The following is a 22,959-nucleotide window of genomic DNA, read 5'->3' on the forward strand; positions in this document are numbered from 1 at the left end:
CACCATGGCCGGTGGGGATTTTGGACCTCTCAAGTTCTCAGACATTGACATTGATATAATTTATCAAATCAAATATAGTGAAATTCGAATATAGCCTTTAAAGTTGTTTACACCATGCATAAAATATGGTGATCGTTTTCTTTTATTATAAAAAATATGGTGATCTTAGAACTGACATTAACGTTGCGGAAAATATGGTTTGTGTTGAACGAACTGTTTGTGTGAAAGCGAACGAGATTAAAATGTTGTAGATAATACTATCAAATATTAAAATTTTTGATAATTTTTTTGATATTTAAGTACGTTCCTTTATTGAATGTTTTCGAGCTAAGAAAGCTATCGCTTTGTACCCCATCATAGTTGTTGTGTAATAAAAACAAACTACAGTACATATTTTTCTCTTGATGATTTGAAAAATATCTTCCAATAATGGTATAGTATATGTGTTTTTTTTTTAAATGTGAATTTTGATGTAGTAAACACTATTCACTTTTCTGAATCTCAACGATACTGTAATGTGGATCCTAAAATGGAACATCAATTATTTTAATTTACCAAAAATATATATTGTCATATTTCTATATGCTTTATTAGTTACAAGGCTCCATAAATTATTGTCATGTTGCAACGACTACATCATTTTAATATATGAACTGGACTAATAATTGTGTCAGCAGCTTAAGTTCGGTTTATATATTAGCTAAGGCATTGTTAGAAAGAAATAAACATAGGTACACAGAGACAAACAAAAAACTTGACTGAATGATCAGAAAAAGAATTTTGATTAATTTAGACCGCTTAACGCCAAAAATAATGCTGACCACTTCGTTACAAAATTGAGATGAAGAATATGCTTTTAGGATATGAGGCTAACAAAACTTATGCTTTCATTATGCATCATAACTAACATATTAGTTCCAAATATAAAAAATAATGAGAGCATTTAATCATTTTATGAACTTCTAATACGTTCTTAAGCTAATAAACAAGAAAACAAAAGGTCACGGTCACGTATACGTGCACCACGTGTAAGTGTACATTTTTGGCTCTTTAAAGTTTAGATAGGGCTTAGAAAAACTAGAGTTGTTTATTTTATGGGTATGTTGGCAAAGTAGTCACTTTTCTGAACTTAATTATGAAATAGGGCAGGTTACTATTTATAATTAGGGAAACAGGTAACTCACTTTTCCTATCTAATAGAAGAGCGTGTAATAGCTTGTGTGGTAGGGTAGTGTGGGAGTTTTGAAAATTACCAAAGGATCCTTTTGGTTGAGGAGAGAAAGAAAGAGAAAGAGATATAGCGTGTGAGAAAGAGATGTGGGTCAGGTTTTTCTTTTTAATTTTCTTTTTCTTTCTTTATTATATTTCTTTCCCTCAAAGTTTAGTAATTCAAATGCTCATTTGTAAATTTTATTTTTCTAAAATGATTTATATAAATAAAAATCTATGTTTCTTTCTCTATCATTTGATATGCATTTTGTTTAATGATTTTTAAATTTTATATTACTGAGCACTATACGAATAATATCTACACAGATATAGACTGCTGTACAGATATAAACTGCTGTACAGATATAAATCACTGTACAGAAGAATATTTATTCGGAAACTTATACTTCTTAAAAAAATTTTAGATATAAATTACTGTATATATAGAGACTAATGTATATATATGATTACTGTACTCATATAGACCACTATACAGATATAAACCACTGTACAGATTGATGCATCTGTTAAACGAAATCATAATTTACTATTAAACAAACAAGTATCTTCTGTACAGATGCATCATTTGTACAGTGGTCTATATCTGTACAATGGTTTATATTTGTACACTAGTTTATATCTGTACAATAGTCTATATTTTTGTACAGTGCCCTATAATATAAAATTTAAAAATATTAAACAAAATGCATATCAAATGATAGAGAATAAAACATAAATTTTATTTATATGATTAATTTTAGAAAAATAAAATTTATTAAAAAGAATTTTAATTATTAAACTTTGTGGGAATATGGAATAAAGAAAGAAAAAGATATTTTTTTAAAAATCATAACTCACTAAGGCCCCACACATTTCTCTCCCACCCAAAACTACCGAAGAATATGGATCCAAACACAGTGGCATGTTGGTAAATATAATTGTTTCTATAGAGTATAATAGATGTTTTGATTAGTGGGGTAAGAGGAGAGTGACTAATTCACCAATTATGAATAGTGAACTGCCTATTTTGTCAATTATGTTTTAAAAAGTGACTAGTTCACAACTTATTCCTTATTTTATTTATATAGAAGACACGAGAAATGCTGTAGAAGTGGTCTTGTCTTATGGGTTATTAACTTATTAAAAATATCACTCACTTTTTTTGTCCAACACAAAAGTTTATATATGTGATTTCCTTATCAATCATTGATTCGAGAAATTTCAACAAATCTCTATAATACAGTACATGTTGAGTCTACTTTATAAGATGTTAAATTATTTCTAATGAATATAATAATGTAGAAGACGGTTTTTGTTTTGGAACCAAAGTTACTTTTCTTCATATGAATTAAATGTTTAAATTATTTTATGATTGTTTCTTGTAGTTTGATGGGTGTGTGTTTTCACCGTAATTGTTTGGTTTAGAAATCTTAAAATATGTCAGTATTATGCAATTACATCTAAAACATATTGAAACGATCGATATACACATGTGGAGGTGCAAATGATTGTTAGTGAAATATTTGTTCTATACTATTATTAAGGTTATATAATGTTATGTTCTAACGATACTAGAAATTTATATTTTACATTTTATCACAACTCAAATTTAAATTTTATTTAACGTATATTGTTGACGAAGAATAATATTCCCTATTTTTTTCTTTTATCATTTATATTTTAGAACATATTGAAACAATATCATATATATCATGCTATATATATGATTATTGGTGATAAAAAAAATACTTACTATCATTCAGATTGTTATGTTCCAACAGTACTAGAAATTTATATTAAAACTGCTATATATTTTATTACGAGTTGGATTTAAATTTGATTAAATATATTTTGCTGACGTAAAATACTAATTTGTTTCCTTTTTTTATCAAATATATTTTAGATGAAATTAAAGGAAGGCGAAAAAAATAATAGTAATCACCAAACAGATAACGTTTTATACTTCTATGTATACGTGGTGGACAGCAAATGATATTAGAATACTAAGAATGACTTGGTATATGGATCCATAATAGTAGGATCGACAATAATAGGTACAATAAACAGCATTAGTCCAAAAGAAATGGTTAGTATGTAATTGTCACTTAATATTAATGTCACGATAACGGCGATGACTAGTCTATATTATTATTCTTTCATTTTTAATATGCATATTTGTTATTTTATATAATGATCAATCAAATTGTAATAGCGGATGATTAGATAAATTAAACAGAACAAATATAGTTTATGGGTAACGAACAGATCAAATAAAACAAACGATCCAGAACAACCATCTCCAACCATATATCACATTCTTTTTTTCATTTTTGTGTAGTGACGGGTAAATATCATCTTATTATGACTACCGTGTGAGAACAAAGATAGTATTGATAAATGAAAATTGGAATGATCCAAAAGTATAACTTTAGATATATTTATAATAAAAATAGGTGAGCTTAAAATCATTCATATGAATTTGAGTAAATATATTTTGATATTGATATCATTCATGAATAGCGGCATCTAAAACAAAACCAATCAAAGAGAATTGTTTTTTTTTTTTTTTTTTGGTTTCTAGAACTAGAACGAGCATGCATGTAAGTGGAACTAAATACAACTAAAATATGAATATCCTCGAGAATAGATTTTTCGAAAGAAAAAAAAACTTCGAAATTGTCCAGTTTTGCAAGTTTACCATCCAGGACCAAAAACTACAAAATAATCATATAATACGCAATATATGATTATTAAAATAATACGCAATATAGTCTTTTATATATATATTTTAAAGTTTTTACGATCACATACATATATTTTTAAAAATTCTGAAGATATAATGGAACTCCTCGTTTCAAGAGCTTTAATTTATCAAAAAATTTAAATTTGACAATAACGAAAAAGAGTTATATTGTGAATTGTTTTAAACTTTATAAGATTGTTTTGCAGTTTTTGGACACGGAAAATAAAATTCCAAAAATGAATGAGTTTTTTTTTTTGCATAAAACCCTCAAAAATACGATTGAAAGTACTAATTTATACAATAAAGAAAAGAAAAAAAAACATTTGTATTGATGAAAATATTCTAACAACATAAAACCTTATATTAAAAAATAAATAAAAAGAAAAGAATAAAAATCAACTCTTGTAATTCATTCTGAGGTACAATGGAGTTTTTTTTTTGTTTTTTTTTTCTTTCACATGGAGTTAAAAGTCGAATTAATCAAAACCATCAACGTTAAATAGTTTTGATTAAAATCACCTAATTTGTATATTTGGATACTTTATTGAAAAGGTTTCTGCATTGGCTTAATGGCTTATATAGAAATAAAATGTCACTTTAACACTTGTATAGGACATCAGATTATTGGTCTTCTGATTCGTTTTGATGAAGATACATCATCGTCTCAGGGCTTGCTTGTAATACATCAGACCTCTTTAATTGTCAAAGACTGAAAATACAAACAGAGATTACAGAAAGAAGTGATGATATATCTGATAAACTGGTCACAGAAATGCGAAAACTTGAGATCAAACTTCATTTATACATGCAATGCATGAGAGTGAATAACTCTACCTTGTGGACTTCATTTTAATGGAAGCTGAATCATTCAAAGCTTGTAGCTGTTTTCTTCACGGAACGGCAAAAGAACTTGGTTTGACATTTCTACTAACTGATCACAGAATTTCGAGAAACAGAGACAACTTATACCTCAACAGCTACACTGATTCCAATTTAGGAATACAACTTGACAATGATATGAAACACAGTGGAAACAGCTTAATACTTCACCTAAAATCTGTAATTTCATTCCAAACTAAGGTAGTGCAGTTTTGAGTCTAACTAATCAAAACCATATCAACGTTCAATATGTTTTAGACAAAAATCAAACAAGTTTTTACATTTGGATACTGAATCGAAAATGTTTTTTTTAACAAAAGTAGGACATCTTTTTCGTCTCAGGACTTGCTTGTATACATCTGACCTCTTTGAATGTCAAAGACTGAAAATACAAACAGATATTACACAAAGTAATGGTGATAAATTGGCAACAGAAATGCGAAAACTTGAGATCAAACTTCATTAAAACACTTGAAAGCATACCATATCCGACCCTTCAAACTTTCAATGCGAAAGACTCGCGCTCGGTTTTGGCGAACCACGACGCTGGTACTTTTTCGGGGTAAAGCTAGATCCGTTTACCAGATATATTACTACCATATTCAACCAAGACCCATTAACTTTAGATCGAGACACAAACAGTTCATCTCTGTTACACTTTGATCAGGAATATCAATGTCCATGGAGGCCACGATATAAGACCTGCACTCAACCATGAATATTGAATACCATTACTCAATAGAACAAGAACAGCATGAAACACAAAGAGCACTCGTATCGCTAAATGAAACATTTAAAGAACATTATGTAACCACATATACTACTAATTCAACACGGCATTGAAATGCCACAATTAAACCATTGATATAGCTTAGAAGGCTAATAGCTCACAGCTTGATTCATTGTCCCTATATTAAATCATAGTCACACAATGATGAATTTGTTAAGTTTTAGTTGTAAACTTCTTAGAGTAGAACAACCAAATCGTGATCAGTTATCAGATATGTCCCAGCTCCAAGCTACAATGCATAGCCTCTATATACATGAGAGTGAATAACTTTACCTTATGGACTCCATTTTGATGGAAGCTATATCGTAAGCTTGGAGCTTGGACATATCTGATAACTGAATCACGAAAACAAAAAATGTGATCAATGTATACAAAGTCAAATAGACAGAACTGCAATTGTAAAAGAAGAGTTAAGAATTTGTGATTACCTTCCGAAGAAAATAAAATGATTTGGAGAGTCAGGAGATACAAATGATGTCTCTCTATTTTATTCACGTCCTGTTTCAACCGCTTCATTCCCGTTGCTCTTCCTGGTCTTCGAAAGACAACGGATTTTGTCTGCAATCCTTCTAAATGCATAAGCTCCGATATGACTGCAGGAGACAATTTCTTTGTTTTAAGTCATTCATGGTGGCTGAAGGTAATGATCATTCATAAGCCGTTTAGCAGCCCATGCTCCTAACTTTGACCAGCGGTATCTTTGGCAAGCATCATTTATCCTTGTCAACATTTGCATAGGTGGATCAAAAGGCATCAAGAGGAGAAATTCTTCAAGCTGATGCAAGCATCCATACTTGCAGTAGAGTTCAATCATACAATCATAATGCTCAACCTGTGGTGATATATGATATTTGGTGCTCATAGAACTGAAATACTGAAAACCGAGTTCGACATGACCTTCACGTATGCAAGCTTGTAAGATTCCCAAAAAGGTGACATGGTCAGGCTTAACTCCTTCATTTTCCAAAAGCATGAACAACTCAAAGACCTCCTTGCTTCTTCCATTACGACAACATCCACGGATAATAGAGTTCCATAGAATCAAGTCCCGTGTAGCTGCCTCTTTGAATACTTCGATAGCATAGTCGAAACATCGGCATTTGGAATACATGTCAACCATTGCACCCCGTATAACAACATCAATTTTATAGCCATCTCTGATCAGGAATCCGTGGATTGCTTTGCCTAAATTTAAAGCAGGAATGTTCGCACAACCTGCTAAGAGCGTTGCCAGTGTGTATTTGCTTGGTTTGGCCTCCACTTGCATCCCTTCAAAGAAAGATAAGGCTTGTTCACTCCTGCCAACTCGAGCTACACCAGTCAATAAAGCATTCCATGAAACCTCATCCCTTAGTTCACTCATTTGGCGGAACCAAATATTGGCACTCTGCAAGGTCCCGCATTTTCCATACATATCAAGAAGTGCATTGGCTACAATTACATTCGTATCATATCCATGTCGGTAGATAAAACCATGAGCTTGCTTCCCCATTTGAACATCTGATATACCAGAGCAGACATTTAGGATCCACACAAGAGTGACATTATCAATATTTTCAATCTCCTGGCGCATCAAAGTGAGAAAATCCAGTGCCTCATCCCATTCATGGGCATGTACATATCCGCCCAACATTGCGTTCCATGAGACTATATTCCGTTCAGGCATCAAATCAAAGAGCTCCCTTGCCTCTCTAGTTAAACCACTCATTGCATATCCCGACATCGCCGAAGTCCAAGATTTCAAATCTTTAGATCTAGTTTGGTCAAATACTCTGCGAGCACTCTCCAATCTGTCACATTTTACATACATATCAAATACAGAAGTAGAAACAACTGTATCTGCCACAACACTAAGTTTCACAGCAATGGCATGGATTACCTTTCCCACCTCAAGGGCCAAGGATCTCGAACAAGCTAACATTACACTAGAAACCGTGTGATTCAAAGGTCGAACATTCAACTCCAGCATCTTGAAAAACATCACCACTGCCTCATCATTAAACCCCATCTCAAGATACCGCCGCACAATCACATTCCAAGATACATCACTAGGGTTTACAATCTCATCAAACACTCTTCTCGCATCACTCATCACCCGACACTTCCCATAAACATCAACAATCGAAGTCTCCAAATCTACATTCCCCGAATACCCATACTTCACCACAGCACAATGCAGCTGCCTCAATAATCTCAAGTCCAAGATTAAACCACATGACTTTAAAACACCAGCAAAAGAAGTCTCCGTAGCTCGTACGCCATCTCTATTCATTCTACGAAACATACGAAACACCTCATCAGAGACACCGTTTTGCGCACAAGCAGTAATCACAGCGTTCCAAGACCCACCATCTCGTTCAGGCATTTCCTCGAACAGCTCTCGTGCATCATCAACACACCCACATTTACCATAAGCCTCAATGGCTCTGTTCAAGAGGAAAATCGGAGGCAACGGAGAGAAAGTTACTAAGTGAGATTGGACTTTACGGGCTTGCACAACAAGAGCTTTCGAGGAACAAGAACGGAAAAGACGCTCGTATAGCCAATAACTAACTGGCTCTGGAGAAGCAAAGAGAACAGAGACGGCTTTCGAGACATTACCGCCTTCGAGATGCTCAAGAATCTGACGGGTCACTGTAAGTTTGGTTCCGGTGCCGATAACACGCTTGTGGGTTTTATCTTGTTTGAAAAGACGGCCAAAAGCAGAAGAAACTCCGGTCACTGCCATGGTTCATGACCTCAAAGGTTGAGACTTTAACAGATCAGAAACTAAACCCATCAACATTTCTTCTACTATGGGTTTAGGGTTTAAAACGAATAGGCTCTTCAATTTCTGTTTAAAATCAATATGGGCTTTTAGTGTCGGCCCATTAAGTATGTGTTTTTTTAAAACGAATAGACTCTTCAATTGCTGTTTTACTAAGACCGATCATATGCTTAACCAAATTTCAAGTTATCGTATTTGTTTCTTGTAAAACTATATATTAAAATAGATTACAGAAAATGAAAAAAACAAAAACAAAGTTACATCTCATAATGAAAATTACGACAGTAACAAAAGTGAAATATCAATATACTTCACATTAACTCCAATTCTACGATAGAGGAAAAAGGATTACTTGTTGGATGCTCAAACACTGTGTCGCCATATCCAATACACTCCCAAGAACAAAAGATTGTGTTGTAGCCTTTGAAAACTATTGGGAATAGACAACGGCGCATACATCCGGTGCATATTGGTCGGGAGAGCGAACTGTTGAGAAAGACTCGAACATCTGTCCATTGCGTACCTTCAATTCCTAGTGAGTGCTTAGAAATGTAATCTTTTACACTATTACCAGGTTTCATGTACATGTCTCTCCCAAGTAAACATTCAACATGAAGAGTCGTGCAACAGTCATTGCATTTATAAAATCGCATTTCTCGTCTTTTGTCCCACGGAGACTCTCTTTCTTTTACTTCTTCTATTTTGCCTTCGCAAACCTCACACCAGTCTGGTTCATCACTTGCCTTTTTCCCATCGCGAATTCTAAGAAAATGACTGTCGTGCTTGTACCTTACCTTGTATGGGAAGGTAGCGCAACGAAAACATATAATATAATCGCATTCCATGCAATTTAATTTCGAATAGCTTTTCCCTTTGCATATTTGACATCGTACCTTTTTCTCTAGCTCCGAAGCTATGCATAAGGGATGTTTGTGGCATTGATATTCAAATGGTTCACGAATCGAGGCACATCTCAAGTCTAGCCGGAATCTTCTTTCGCCTATATGATGTTCATAGAAGAAGCCAGTACCATCACGACCACAAACATTACAATGGTATACGCCTTCGTTATTACCAAGCTCCTTTGTGGCAACATTTAGAGTAAGTGGATGTGGATGTAAGGGATGTCGTTTCATGCGTGGAGCATTTGCACAACTTTCATGGAGGATGAAGTCACATTCCATGCATGAATAGAACTGGCCTTCGTAGATTGGGAAAGAACACCCTCGACAATACTTATTTTCATCATAAACTTTGCTGATCTCAAGTCGTAGATGGTGACTGTGATATGGATGGAGTATTACTCCATCAGATATCCTCTCAAATGGCTCACCATCATCTATTATATCATCTTCTTCTGATACACCTTCGAGTTCTTTTCCATCCCACACATTTCTATGAAATGCACATTTTGAATGAACAAAATAAGCATCACATTTACCACAAGAATATGCTCCATAATTGTTGTCAACACGTTGATGACAAACCCCACAAGACAAATTTCCATATGGTAGAGAAGAGGCAAAAGAGATCCGGTGTTGGTGACGAGATATTCTAATGACATGTGGGTAACCCATACAATCTTTATGGATGACGAAGACACATTGGATACAAATGTATGTGGGATCAAGCATCTTAACAAGGCCACAAATATTGCAAGCCAAAGTAGCTTGTGTAGGGAAAAAGGTAATAGGGTGGGGATGGCTTTTAGGATGGTCTACAACAAAGGGTATTGGTTCCATAGCACAAATCGGGTCCATACTCAAATCGCATGTCACACAATGATAAAACATGTTAGACACAAGTCTTCCACAACAAATGCACACCATATGTGTTGGATGACTATAAAGTCGAAGAGAATGAAAAGGGTGTGAAGGGTGTTTGATCTCAAGTGGAGACTCTACACATTGCTTGTGAAACTTGTTTCCACATTCAAGACAAGCATAATAGCTTCTGCTAGTCTTTGACTCTTCACATCCACCACACTCGAATTCATTACTATCAGGGGTTTTATTGTTGCACCAAAACAGAGGGACTACAGGGAACTTACAGATGTTATGGTGATCATAATCAAGTAAAGATTCGCCTTGTTGATAACTGGTTCTTGTTCTTGGAAAGTGAGGGTAAGAATTGAATGGATGAAAGTTGAAAAAGTTAACACCATCATAGTTCTTCTCTACTTTGAACTTATGAGATCTGATACGTGCATAGGGACAAGAAAAAAGAGGTTGGAGAGGAAGGTCATCACCACTAGACTCCACGGCGGAAGAGGTTGGGTGTTTTGTTTGTGTTAATGTGTATACTAAATATGACTTCTCATCCATTTCCACCTTATCAAATACACCCACAGAACTCATGGTTGCAACAATGGGGATTTGGATTTTTGTAATACTCTTTTTCTCCTTCTCTTCTTTTGCATATATATTACATAAGCAATAATTAGTTGATCTTGAATATAAAACTTGGGAATACAGCTAAGATTGGTCTTTTTATATTATATCTTATGGAAGAGTTGGTAAATAATTGACTTCGAGTGACAGGCAAATGAAAAGAATAATCTGTTTTTTTGGATGAGTTCGAATCGCGGTACAGTCTTCAATGTCCCATTGATGGGTAATTATTAACCAATCTTAGGTTAGTTTATTAACGAAGTGGTAACTTAGACGTGGCCGTATCTTCCGGATCTTGTCCCTAAAGTTTAGTTTTATATACTATTAGTAAGCAAACTTAGGTTCATATAATTGAGGTCTTTTCTTTTCTTTTATGCAATAGTAGTCTAGTAGGTAAAAGAAGAGTAAACCACAATACCTTTTGTTCATTAAAACCTTCGGTTGGGAGCCTAAAGTAATTGTTTTGATCAGCTATAGGGAATATGATGCAAATGAAAATTTTGTGTATCCAAGTTCTACGGCTCTTTGGATAGATAGGAGGGGCCGTAACTTCCAGCATTAGAGGGGATTTTACTTTCTTAGCTGTAGATCTTCCTTAAGTTTAATTCTCCTGGAGATGAAGGATCCAACCAAAACCGGCGTCGTGCAACTGAGTGTCGAATCCAAGATCTGCTTTTTCAGGTGATCCAAGCGACATCGGTCCGATGAATTAGTGTTCTGGGCTAGAAACCAGGCCGATAAAGGATTCATTACAATTCAACTGCTCTAGTACCATATCCAATAACTAGTCACAGAAATGCCAAAACTCACATATGAGTGAATAAACATATACCTAAATGTCCTAGATAGATTTATAATCAATTTGGAGTAGCACTAGGAAAGATGAATTTTCATACATGTCAAGAAAAACGATGATGCAGCTGTAATCTATGGCTCATCCATCACTTCTGTTAGCTTTTAGCTTTCAATACATAAAAACAGGAGTACATTTGAAGACGGCAAAACCAACATAAGGAAGAAGAATAGATTTACCGAAAGGAAAAGTCTCTCAAGCACGCCTTTTGCTGAGACGCCATGAGTTAGGCTCGTGGTAACGGTCATACAACGGCTCAATCCGTTCTTGGCGCTTACGCTTGCTCATTTTTGTTGGGTCAGACACTTTGAAGAACCTTGGAGCTAACTCAACAAGCCACTTTGGGTCAATCACAGTCACTTCCCTCATGTACTCTTTCGTAGTCATCACAAGATCATGATATATAACCCAGTCTGGTTGTCTCTGGAACAGCGCGCTGCTCGGGTGTATATACACCGGTTGATTCTCCACCAGCGTCCTGTAACCTTCCTGTGGATCTTTTCTTGCTCCATGGAAGAAGAATCCTGCCGTGATTGCTTTCCTTATCTTCGTGAAATTCTTTCCAGCAGTTACGACGTCTAGTTTATACCTGTAAAATCAAATCACACGTTAATAAACAGAACTTGGATTGTCACACATCATTACAAGCTATAAAACTCAATACTAGTTTAGCTACTTACTTGTCCATAATGCTGAGAAGTTGTTTCCTCACATCTTGAGCACGTCGTAACGATCTTGACTGTATGAAGTTTTCGAAACACCATGGACCTGAGAAGTTTTTAGCCTTCCAAGCTTCATACACAGCTAGCAATGTCAAGTGATCACCTTCGGGCTGGAAAAACTTTGCCCGTTTTTGGTCTGCCTGTGCTTGCTTCTCCCTTGGTCTATAAAATATGTTACCCGTCTGGATCATAGCAATCATCGTTAAAATCTCATCGCTGCACCCGAGATCCACACTAGCTAGCAACATTTTAGAGAGCGGCGGTTCAAGAGGAAACTCAGCCATTTTTCTACCTAGCTTTGTCAACAATCCTTCCTCATCCAAAGCTCCCAGGCTGTACAACTGTTCCATTGCAGAAATCAATGCTTGAGGTTGGGGTGGATCCATGAAGTCAAACGATAACAGGTCATTGATGCCCATTGCTTTCATGGTCAAGGTTGTCATTCCAAGGTTGATTCTTTGGATTTCAGGGATTGATGTAGGAGGCATTTCATTACGATATGCGCTCTCTGTGTAGAGACGATAACATTTCCCTGGCCCAGTACGACCAGCACGTCCAGCCCTTTGCTTCGCTGATGCCTGTGAAATTGGAGTAATGACTAGCGATTCCAGCCCTTGCTTTGGATTGTACACGTTCTGCTTAGCAAACCCAGGATCAACAACATAGTATATCCCATCTATTGTTAAAGAAGCTTCTGCAATATTTGTAGCTACAACCACTTTCCGTTTACCAGGAGGGGGAGGATCAAAAATTCTAGACTGCATTTCACTAGGAAGCGCACTGTAAACTGGAAGTATGATGAGTTCGGGAACATTTTTACCTAGACCTTTCATCCTCTCGTACAGAGACTGGCAGGCAGAATCGATTTCTTCCTGTCCCGTCAAAAAGACCAGAATATCACCCTCAGGTTCAGTCAAGTGAATCTGAAGGACTGTGATCAGAGCGGCATCCAAGTAATCTGTTTCTGGCTGTTTGGTATATAGTATCTCAACAGGAAATGTTCTTCCAGGAATGGTAAAAATGTTGCAGTTAAAGAAGTACCCAGAGAACTTCTCTGCATCCAATGTGGCAGACGTGACTATCAGACGAAGGTCGAGTCTACGTTTCATCAGCTTCTTTAGAAGACCAAACAGCACATCAGTGTGGATTGTCCGCTCGTGAGCTTCATCAAGCATGATTACAGAGTACTGAGAGAGGTTTTCATCTATCAGAATTTCCCTGAGAAGCATACCATCAGTCATGTACTTGATCACTGTATCCGGTCCAGTACAATCTTCAAACCGAATCGCATACCCTACCTCCTCTCCTAAACGACAACCAAACTCCTCAGCTACTCTCTTGGCAACAGACATTGCAGCAACCCTACGAGGCTGGGTACACCCAATCTTTCCTTTTGTTGTATAACCTGCTTCTGCAAGGTACTGAGTCACCTGTGTTGTCTTTCCAGATCCAGTCTCACCAATAACCACCAAAACTTGATTATCGTGCACAGCCTGTATCAGCTCCTTTTTCAACTTGTATATCGGAAGGCTCTCCCTTTGCTCTTGAATAGAAAGCTTTGATCTCTGTCCAAAAGTGGGAGTTTTACCAAAGGCATCCTTCTTCCACTCAGGCATGTCATAAGCTGATAACCCAACACCCCTAAGCTCTTGAGCAAGATGCCTTTCACCAGTTTCAGGCATAGGGTCTTCCCATGGCCGATTCAGATCCTTGGGGATTGAGTCAAGCATTGTTCTCTGCTGTTGTTCCCTCATTTCTCTCCTCTCCTTAGTGAGAGCGGACTGAAGTGCAGCTGCACGACTCAAAGAACCTTCTGGATTTTTGAAGATCTTAACCGGAGACATGTCAACAGAGTACCTAGTCTGCCCTTGTAAGAAAGCAGGTTCGTCTTCATTCATCTCAATCTCAAGTTCTTCTTCAGCACCTTCCTCTTGATAAAGCATCCCATCTCCATCCTCATCATACATTGGAAACTCATCTACTCTCAAAACACCAGAGGCAATCAACTGCTTGGCTTCCCATCTCTCAGGAGAGCTCATCTTCTTCAACGGTCTACGTGAAGGCGCAACATCATTCTCCTCCACAATCCTGATCCCTGAAATCCCAGTCTTAGTCACTTGCCCATCCTTAGTTCTATACGACGGATTACTCCTGGATGAATCATCTTCATCTGAAGGCTTCCTCAAAGGAATCAAATCTCTACCTGTATTCTGATCAACATCCCTCATAGAAAGACTATACTTATCACTCGAAATCGATATAACTTTCACATAAACCTCCATATCTCTCTTCACAAACTCCTTAGCCTTATCAACCCTTCTAGTAGCCATCTGAGAAACATGAACTAAACCTTCTTTTCCTCTAAACTTATCAAACTGAACAAAACAACCTGCATCCATAACCCTAGTAACTCTCCCTTTATATACCTGATACAACTCCGGCTCATTCGCACCGCCTTTATCTTCCTCCACATACTCATCCTTCGCACGCCTATCTCTACGCCTATCTTCCCCTTCACCACCATCACCACGTCCTCTTTCTCTATGCCTCCTATCACTTCTTCTATCTTCACCTTCTTCATCTCCACGATTCCTCTCTCTATCCCTATGTCGATCCCTTCTATCATCACGATCACGATTTCTATCTCTGTCTCTATCCCTACCGGATTCTCTCCGATCTCTATCTCTATTTCGATCCTCTTCTCTCCGTCGCTCCTCAGCTTCTCTCTCAATCTCTTTCTCGAGCTCCTTAACTTTATCCTTAGTATCCTTAATCGCTAAGCCTTTGAATTTCTGATCATCACCTTCCTCTTTCTTCTTCTCCGACTTAGGCTTCGGAGGATAAATACCGTGGATTGTAGTTAACAACGACCGGACGAAGTAATCCGGCATCTCTGCACCTGCTTCCTTAAGATTCTTATCGAATTCATCGACTGTCTCAGAGTGACGACCTAGATCGATAATGAACTCAGCCAAAACTTTTTCTGCAGATCCTAGATGCGTTTCCAATTCGTTGCAGACATTGGAGACGAGAGAGAGATGATTCAATTTGTTGAGCTCTTCTTTTTCCATTGAAGAAACCAAAGGAAGTAACAACAAAAAGAGAAGAAGACACTGTTTCTGGATAATCGACTTCTTTCTAGGGTTTTTTCTTATAGACGCTCGCAGAGTTCTGATTTTGCTAATCCTATTTTTTTCTGAAATAGCTGACTCTTAAAACGCTGCGTTTTAATTTTTAAACATATGTAACTTTTTCTTTAGGATTTATATTTGGGCCGATGCAAAACAACTTAAAGTTAATGGGCTTTCGCAGTTACCTTTTTTGTTTTTTTCCTCAATATAGCTAACCTTCAATTTGTATAATTGAAAAACATCAGAACGGCCACGTCGTCGTCTCTCATCCTCCTCAAAAACTCTCTCAAGAGAGACAACTTTCTCAATAATACATGATTTTGATTTATTTTTAATCATCTTTTTCCAGAAAAACAGCTGAGAGAACCCAATTTAGTCACCATTGAAGATGCTCTTACATTGTTTAGAAAAACAGGGAGATAAACAATTTATCTTTTCTGAAAGAATAAACAAATTGTTGAATTTTTAATTTAAAAGAAAAGTTTAAAAGGTTTTTCAATCTAAAAATAACGCAACATCATCTTAAAAAAAGAAATGAGTACATAATATGGTAGTGAACTCCGCATTTTTAGTTTTCTAATGCTAGTAACATGAAAGAGTACTCAGAGTAGAGGTGCGTTTATCATTTATAACTCTAAAACTCAAAACAACTTGAATATCTTATAGAGAAATAAACAGATTGTTATCCCCAATACATACACATTAATCACAAGGTTTCTTGATCAACTAAAGATCATATCTAACTATATCCAAATAGTATTGCAACATAAAAATAAAATCGTTGAAAATCGCAAATAAGTATACCACTTATTCAAATAATACTTTGTTACTCTTCTTACCAATATTTTTCCTAAATATACGGAAGAAGCTATCATATGTATTGGACTACTTGGTAGGAAATCTTTATCAACGTTGAATTTTTATTATTTTGTTTATAGAATAAAGATTTATAAAGAAGAAAAGAACTAAAATTGTATAAAAAGTTGATAATACCAATAAGAAATTTTCTTCAGTCATATCCACACACAAAAAAAAATCATTGAATTTTAAAAAAGGAGAAAAATTAATCATCATGATGAATGTCTTTCGGTTGATATTTGATCGTGTACATAATTCGTCCCAACATTAACACTATGTCAAACGAAAAAATAAGTTTTTTATTGTTTTATTGTTGGCTACAAATAGGATGCTAAATTATCAAAACTAATTGAATCGAAGGTGAAATCTATGAAAACCAAGTTAATAAATGACATATAGTTAACTAAACACTATGCCCTCAAACTAACACTTGAATTACTATAATTTATAATTGATGTGAATGAGTATGTTTATTTTCTCGAGCGTATATGCAGTTATATTTGTGTATTAGGGGTCTTCCAAAAAAAAATTTACCACAAAATTATATATTAAAATATCCATGATGGGAAATGATTGAATTAAAATGATCTCCTCTCTTACTCAAGAAAATTATGGGCCGAAAACTCAAAATATCTTGGTAAAACCGAAAGAAAATCCACCTCTGGTTTTATTTTGTGTAGTTATATCATGATGATTTTCAAAATACAAGTTCTAAATAAGTCTTTTTTTTTTTTTTTCTGAAATACAAATTTAAACTGAAGTTGTTGATCAATATATGATCTCCCAGGTAAATAAAAAACTATATACATATATGTCTATATGATCGGATCATCCCAATCTTCCACAATCGATCTTATCATGATGCATATCGACCAAATTGGTCCAAAGATCATATCTTAGAAATGTTTTGAACTATTTTTAATGCATGTCGACCAAACATTTTTTAATCGAAACACACAAATTTTATACTAACCAAACTGAATGAAACTAAACATATTCGAATATTTGAAAACCAAGCTGGATAAATCTATTAAATGTTTGATGGAAAATGTATTAAAGTTTTTTTGACATAAAAGGAAAACAAAAGCCATAATGGTAAGAGAAGATGGTGTCCATCACCTAACTAACCAGCCTCACCTACCTCATAAACCACATGATGAAATCGAGTTACCCCACGAACACACTCAGCTCCATGTTTTTTTAAGAACTAAAATGTTTGATTTGATTTGTAATATTTAGTATTACTGTTGACAATTTGTATATGTAATAAAAATTGAAGATTGATTTACTTTAACATAAGAGATAATGCCATTTTGTTAAATCATTATTAAAATTGAAGAAAAATTTAAACAGTGCATCTAATTCTCTTCTTTGACTACATCCAAACAAAGAACAAAATTCCCAAATCATTTTTATTCTTCTTTTTTACAAGTGGGCATTTGTGAGGTTGTGAGGCCCAACCAAAAGAGCCTCTCACTACATTCCACAAGAACCACACAAATTCAAAAGTCTCACTCCTAACACAAAGAAGCATCCAAACGCAATCCTCTCACCTCCACCTCACATTCCCCTGTGCCACCATCACTTACCCTTTCTCGCCTCTCCTGAAATCAAAATCCCATTATGCAAATCCATTTTCATCATCATCAATATCATCACCAACTTCATTCTCATCATCCATGGCCCATTTCTCATCTATGTAGATTCTCATCTCTCTACCTCCTCCTCATTTTCTCCTCTTGATTCACTAATTCTTCTTCTTCTTCTTCTTTTCAGACATGACTCTTCCTTATCGTTTCTCTTCCGTTAGAAACCACTCACTTCTACTTAAGACTTCTCATCTCTGCACACCCAGATCAGCTCTTGGTTGTTGTTTCTCTCCCAAGGAATCCCCTTTCTTCAGGAAGAACACTGCCCAATTCCTTTCTCCTCAGAAACACACTTCTCTTCCTCTGAAACTTGTCTGCCCTTTAGCTAGTTTCTCTTCTTATGCGGATTCTGAGGGAGAAGAGCAACACCATGCTGATCAACCGATACAGAACCCTCACGAATCTTCTACCGTTTCAAACGAATCAGATGGGAAAGGTAATGCAGAAGCTACTGGAGACTTTTCTGGAATGGCTCAAGCCTTTCACATTTCTTCCACAACAGCAAGGGCAATCTCTATAGTCATCGCCTTCTCTGCTCTCACCCTTCCAATCTTCATGAAGTCCCTGGGACAAGGACTGGCTCTCAAGACCAAGCTTCTCTCTTACGCAACACTACTCTTTGGTTTCTACATGGCCTGGAACATCGGAGCTAATGATGTCGCAAATGCCATGGGGACTTCTGTTGGATCTGGAGCCTTGACAATCCGGCAAGCTGTGATGACAGCTGCAGTTCTCGAATTCTCAGGTGCTCTTTTGATGGGAACTCACGTGACTAGCACGATGCAGAAAGGAATTCTCATGGCTAATGTGTTCCAAGGGAAAGATATGTTGCTCTTTGCTGGTCTCCTCTCTTCCTTAGCTGCAGCTGGAACTTGGTTACAGGTTCCATCTTATCTTTTGCTTCTTCATCACTAGGTTCAAGACAGGATTTAGTAAAGTTAATACCTTTTAAAGATGGCATTCACAAATGATACAAGTAGAGAACGTAATTGTGAACTTGTGAATATAACAGGTAGCTTCTTACTATGGATGGCCAGTATCAACAACTCACTGTATCGTCGGATCAATGGTTGGGTTTGGGCTTGTATATGGAGGAGCTGGTGCCGTTTTCTGGAGTTCCCTAGCTAAAGTAGCTTCATCTTGGGTCATCTCTCCTATACTGGGAGCTCTTGTCTCCTTCCTAGTCTACAAATGCATCAGGAGAGTAAGTAAAACAAACCAAGAAACTAACTTTCTAATTCTGAAAGATCACTAAAGTCATACTCAAGCTTCTGCTACATTTTCACACTCTTCTTTCGTTCTGTGCAGTTTGTTTACAGTGCACCAAACCCAGGACAAGCAGCGGCTGCTGCCGCTCCCGTCGCTGTATTTGTAGGTGTGGCCAGTATCTCCTCAGCCGCATTGCCTCTAAGTAAGATCTTTCCAATAGCTCTATCACAAGCCTTAGCCTGTGGAGTAGCAGGAGCCATAGTATTCGACAGAATCATCCGCAAACAGCTCGGTCACCTCCTAGCTAAAACAAAATCACCAGAAACATCTCAAAACCAACCCAAAACCATTGGTTTCCTCTCCGATATCGCAGGACCAACAGGTACACAACTCGAAATAGTCTACGGAATCTTTGGCTATATGCAAGTCCTCTCCGCTTGCTTCATGTCATTCGCTCACGGAGGCAACGACGTCTCCAACGCAATCGGACCATTAGCCGCCGCATTAAGCATTCTCCAAAACGGAGCAGCTGCAGGAGGAGCCGAGATCGTTATCCCAATGGATGTTCTCGCTTGGGGAGGATTCGGAATCGTTGCTGGTCTCACAATGTGGGGATACAGAGTCATCGCAACGATAGGGAAGAAGATCACTGAGCTAACACCAACAAGAGGATTCGCTGCGGAATTCGCCGCCGCGTCGGTTGTTTTGTTTGCTTCGAAATTAGGGCTTCCGATTTCTGCGACTCATACACTTGTTGGTGCTGTGATGGGTGTTGGTTTCGCTAGAGGGCTTAATAGTGTGAGAGCTGAGACTGTGAGAGAGATCGTTGCTTCGTGGCTTGTCACCATTCCCGTTGGTGCTACACTCGCCGTTATCTACACTTGGATTTTCACCAAGATCTTATCTTTTGTATTGTGAGTTTCTGTTTCTTTTGGTTTTGTTATACGAAGAACATGAAATTGATCTTCTTCTTCTATGTTCGTTTGAATGATTCGAGTTTGAAAAAACCCTAAAGTTATCATCTTTCGATTTTTTCACCCATCGGTGAAGTATGATCAAAGCTTGTACCTTTCTTGTTCAGTGTTTCGTCTCGTCGTCCAGTAAAATCGAATTAGAGTGGGTGACGTTTGGTTACTTCTAAAACGTCTTGTTGTTTGTTTCCTAATCGTAAAAACGTCATAACTTTTTAAACGACATCGTTTTTTTTTCGAGTAAACGTGAGACGCGCGTATCTCTTGCTTTTCGTACACGCGTCTCGAACAAAGACTGACATGATTATCTTGGCTAAAGACGGAAATAGCCTTACACGTTTCCCCATTTCAGCGATAAAATTGAGGGTATTTGAGTCAAATAAAGAAATAGAAATATCTCTCTTCTTCTATCTTTTGATTCTCTGGTTCTACTTGTTCCTCTGTTTTGGATTGTGGTGGCTCTCTAATGGCGGCGGTTATTGGAAACGTGGCGTTGTTACTTGACGTTAACTCTCACCGTACGGTGGTAACTGATCGGAGAATTCGTTTAACGGTGGTCGACGTCGTTTTGAATTTACAAAAGAGAGATTCGCACAGTCACGTTTCTCATTACGCTGCTCTCTCTTCCAATAAGCCTCTTGAATCTGACGGCGAAGCTCGGGTTCGCCGGTTTTTAACTCGCGGAAAAGCGAATTCCAGAGCTAACGCCGTCGATTTCGACGACGCGGGATCCAGCGACGAAGAAAGTAGTGACGGAGGCGGTGGTGGTGGTGACGAGGAGGAGGAGGAGGAATATTTCGATGTGGAGAAGGAGAGGAAGAGGAGAGCTAAGGAATTTCATGATACGAAGGAGCTTGAGAGGAAAGCAGAGGAGTTACAGTATAAGATTGATGAAGAAGGAGACGATTCAGAGGAGAAGAAGAGGATGAGAGTGAAGAGAGAACTCCAAAAGGTGAGTTTTTGAGGGCTCTTTCTCTAGTTAGGTTTTTTTTTTGGCCTTAGCAATCTCTATTTGTGTGTAAAGAACACTCTTAGATTACTTTAGCTTAGCTTGGTGAACACTCTTAGGTTGTCTACGAAAGTGTAAGTTATTGGTGAGGTTATAAGAGTTTGATGTGCTTATGAAAGAGATTGGTGAGAGCAGGTAGCTCAGGAGCAAGCAGAGAGGAGAAAAACTGCAGAATTGATGTTTGAACTAGGTCAAAAGGCTTATGGTAAAGGAATGTATGGACGAGCGATAGAGTTTCTTGAAGGAGCTCTTACGATTATCCCAAGGCCAACACTCTTTGGTGGTGAGGTTGGTTGATAACACCAGAGTTTAGGTACTGTTTTTTTGGTTTTGGAATTGGTATGATTGCTAATGTTCTGTGGGGGAATTGATTTGGCCAGATACAAATTTGGTTAGCTATGGCATATGAGGCCAATAATCGCCACGCTGATTGCATTGATCTTTATCAGCAATTAGAGAAGAAACATCCCAGTCCTGGTATTCGTCGTCAAGCTTCTGAGCTTCGGTATATCTTGCAAGCTCCTAAGCTTAAGATATCTCAGGAGGAAATGGTTACTATTCCCATGATCGGTTCAAGTTACGACAGGTATAACAAAAGGTTTCCAAATCATGGCTAATGCATATGTCGACATCACTTGAAATGGACTCTTTGTGGTGTGTGCGCAGCTATGCAGTGACATGGAGTGATAAGGAAAGGGATAAGGAGCGGCGAATGAATGCATCGACTACGAATCAGCTCAACTCGAGTGATGATTTTCTAGGAAAGCTCTTGGTTTGGCGACCGGTGGTCGGTATGGAGAAGAACCGAGTCTTTTGGCTTGCTTTGACACTGTGGTTTGGTTTGGTTGGAGCAGCACTCATCTTACAAAGATAAGTAGAAGACATGCAAAATATTTTTCCATCGCTTTAAATTATGGTTTGGTACTACTGTTTCTTCTACTTGTCTTGAAATTATATTTGATTTCATGTATAAATGTGTAAGCAAATGAATTCGTCGTTGTATATAAAGTATTTGATGGAAATATATATAACTTTGTTTATTTGATTATGTGTAATCTTTTTATAGTTGAATTTATCTTTTTTTATTGCGTATAACTCCTCAAAGTGACAAACTAATTCCATCATAGTGACAATATAGCAACCTTTTTGGTCGTTTTATCATCGTTGAACAGAGTCATACTTGAAAACAACAGGTAAATCTCAATCTACCTAATTAGGAAACTTTCATGTTCGATCCCCTCAGAAGTTCAAAACCTGTCCTCTATGACTGACCAGTGACCACACCATGAAATATATTAAGGCGCCAAAGTGATGGAAACAATCTTAAGCTAAGCTTAAAAAAAAAAAATGTGTAAATGGCATTGGCCAGACACTGGTTGGTTTCTTCATATATCTAATACCAAAAAAAAAATGTAGAAAGAATTATCAAAGGATAACACAATTTCTAGATTAACAAGTGCTAACTAGATTAATTGATGAATACAATTAACAAATCCAGTGAGCTGATAAGTTTTTTTTTTTTCAATCTGTTAAATTTATTCAAAAAAAAAGAAAAAAATTACATATGAATGCAAACTTTTTTGAAAAAACTACATTGAGATTCGATTAATAATGTTGTCTCGATGCAAACAAAACTTGTAGACCCTCTAAGAATGTTTCAGCTCCTCTTATTGTGGTTAGCCCTTTTCGAAGATTTTTATCTAATAAACTTAACGAGCTTCTCTGTTGTAGATGGTTCGTCTCCATGTCTTCTCCCATTTCTCGCCAAATGGAGTGAAT

At 36.8% G+C, this 22,959-nt stretch overlaps 6 protein-coding genes and 1 non-coding gene across 8 annotated transcripts; 2 read left to right on the forward strand and 5 right to left on the reverse strand.

The window, feature by feature from the left end:
• Positions 1–4,516: 4,516 nt before the first annotated feature.
• AT3G00450 lies at positions 4,517–4,835 on the reverse strand. Its single transcript, NR_143817.1, has 2 exons — positions 4,787–4,835; positions 4,517–4,661 (listed from the first exon to the last, which is right to left on the reverse strand). It is a non-coding gene; the product is annotated as an uncharacterized misc_RNA (transcript).
• Positions 4,836–5,312: 477 nt separating this feature from the next.
• AT3G26539 (uncharacterized protein) lies at positions 5,313–5,909 on the reverse strand. Its single transcript, NM_001338812.1, has 2 exons — positions 5,895–5,909; positions 5,313–5,533 (listed from the first exon to the last, which is right to left on the reverse strand). The coding sequence occupies exons 1-2, from the start codon at positions 5,906–5,908 to the stop codon at positions 5,434–5,436; spliced, it is 114 nt and encodes a 37-aa protein (NP_001319648.1). The 5' UTR covers position 5,909; the 3' UTR covers positions 5,313–5,433.
• Positions 5,910–6,246: 337 nt separating this feature from the next.
• AT3G26540 (Tetratricopeptide repeat (TPR)-like superfamily protein) lies at positions 6,247–8,357 on the reverse strand (the record flags this gene model as incomplete). Its single annotated transcript, NM_113562.2, has 1 exon — positions 6,247–8,357. Exon 1 carries the CDS (start codon positions 8,347–8,349, stop codon positions 6,247–6,249), a length of 2,103 nt encoding a protein of 700 aa, NP_189286.1. The 5' UTR covers positions 8,350–8,357.
• Positions 8,358–8,534: 177 nt separating this feature from the next.
• Positions 8,535–10,807, reverse strand: AT3G26550 (Cysteine/Histidine-rich C1 domain family protein). Its single transcript, NM_113563.3, has one exon. It carries the CDS (start codon positions 10,743–10,745, stop codon positions 8,700–8,702), a length of 2,046 nt encoding a protein of 681 aa, NP_189287.1. The 5' UTR covers positions 10,746–10,807; the 3' UTR covers positions 8,535–8,699.
• Positions 10,808–11,197: 390 nt separating this feature from the next.
• On the reverse strand, positions 11,198–15,560 carry AT3G26560 (ATP-dependent RNA helicase). Its single transcript, NM_113564.4, has 2 exons — positions 12,312–15,560; positions 11,198–12,220 (listed from the first exon to the last, which is right to left on the reverse strand). Exons 1-2 carry the CDS (start codon positions 15,422–15,424, stop codon positions 11,827–11,829), a joined length of 3,507 nt encoding a protein of 1,168 aa, NP_189288.1. The 5' UTR covers positions 15,425–15,560; the 3' UTR covers positions 11,198–11,826.
• A 2,151-nt stretch (positions 15,561–17,711) lies between these two features.
• On the forward strand, positions 17,712–20,406 carry PHT2;1 (phosphate transporter 2;1). Of its 2 annotated transcripts, NM_113565.3 has the most exons (4): positions 17,712–18,041; positions 18,119–18,873; positions 19,004–19,195; positions 19,300–20,406. In NM_113565.3, exons 1-4 carry the CDS (start codon positions 17,966–17,968, stop codon positions 20,116–20,118), a joined length of 1,842 nt encoding a protein of 613 aa, NP_189289.2. In that variant the 5' UTR covers positions 17,712–17,965; the 3' UTR covers positions 20,119–20,406. The 2 variants fall into 2 exon arrangements, with proteins under 2 accessions (NP_189289.2, NP_850633.1); NM_180302.2 differs by having other exon boundaries at positions 17,712–18,873.
• Positions 20,407–20,501: 95 nt separating this feature from the next.
• On the forward strand, positions 20,502–22,253 carry AT3G26580 (Tetratricopeptide repeat (TPR)-like superfamily protein). Its single transcript, NM_113566.3, has 4 exons — positions 20,502–21,123; positions 21,316–21,468; positions 21,561–21,766; positions 21,847–22,253. Exons 1-4 carry the CDS (start codon positions 20,638–20,640, stop codon positions 22,052–22,054), a joined length of 1,053 nt encoding a protein of 350 aa, NP_189290.1. The 5' UTR covers positions 20,502–20,637; the 3' UTR covers positions 22,055–22,253.
• Positions 22,254–22,959: the final 706 nt, after the last annotated feature.

This window comes from Arabidopsis thaliana, chromosome 3 (genome assembly GCF_000001735.4).
Source record: "Arabidopsis thaliana chromosome 3, partial sequence".
Lineage (NCBI taxonomy): Eukaryota > Viridiplantae > Streptophyta > Magnoliopsida > Brassicales > Brassicaceae > Arabidopsis > Arabidopsis thaliana.

What these genes read in the sequence shown, in the direction of transcription:
- AT3G26580 (NM_113566.3), top strand. Translation starts at nt 20,638, where the DNA reads ATGGCGGCGGTTATTGGAAACGTGGCGTTGTTACTTGACGTTAACTCT. An exon ending in TGAAGAGAGAACTCCAAAAG is followed by an intron (nt 21,124 to 21,315) that starts GTGAGTTTTTGA and finishes TGGTGAGAGCAG; the next exon opens with GTAGCTCAGGAGCAAGCAGA. An exon ending in ATCGGTTCAAGTTACGACAG is followed by an intron (nt 21,767 to 21,846) that starts GTATAACAAAAG and finishes GTGTGTGCGCAG; the next exon opens with CTATGCAGTGACATGGAGTG.
- AT3G26550 (NM_113563.3), bottom strand. Translation starts at nt 10,745, where the DNA reads ATGAGTTCTGTGGGTGTATTTGATAAGGTGGAAATGGATGAGAAGTCA.
- AT3G26560 (NM_113564.4), bottom strand. Translation starts at nt 15,424, where the DNA reads ATGGAAAAAGAAGAGCTCAACAAATTGAATCATCTCTCTCTCGTCTCC. An exon ending in CTTCTCAGCATTATGGACAA is followed by an intron (nt 12,221 to 12,311) that starts GTAAGTAGCTAA and finishes TTGATTTTACAG; the next exon opens with GTATAAACTAGACGTCGTAA.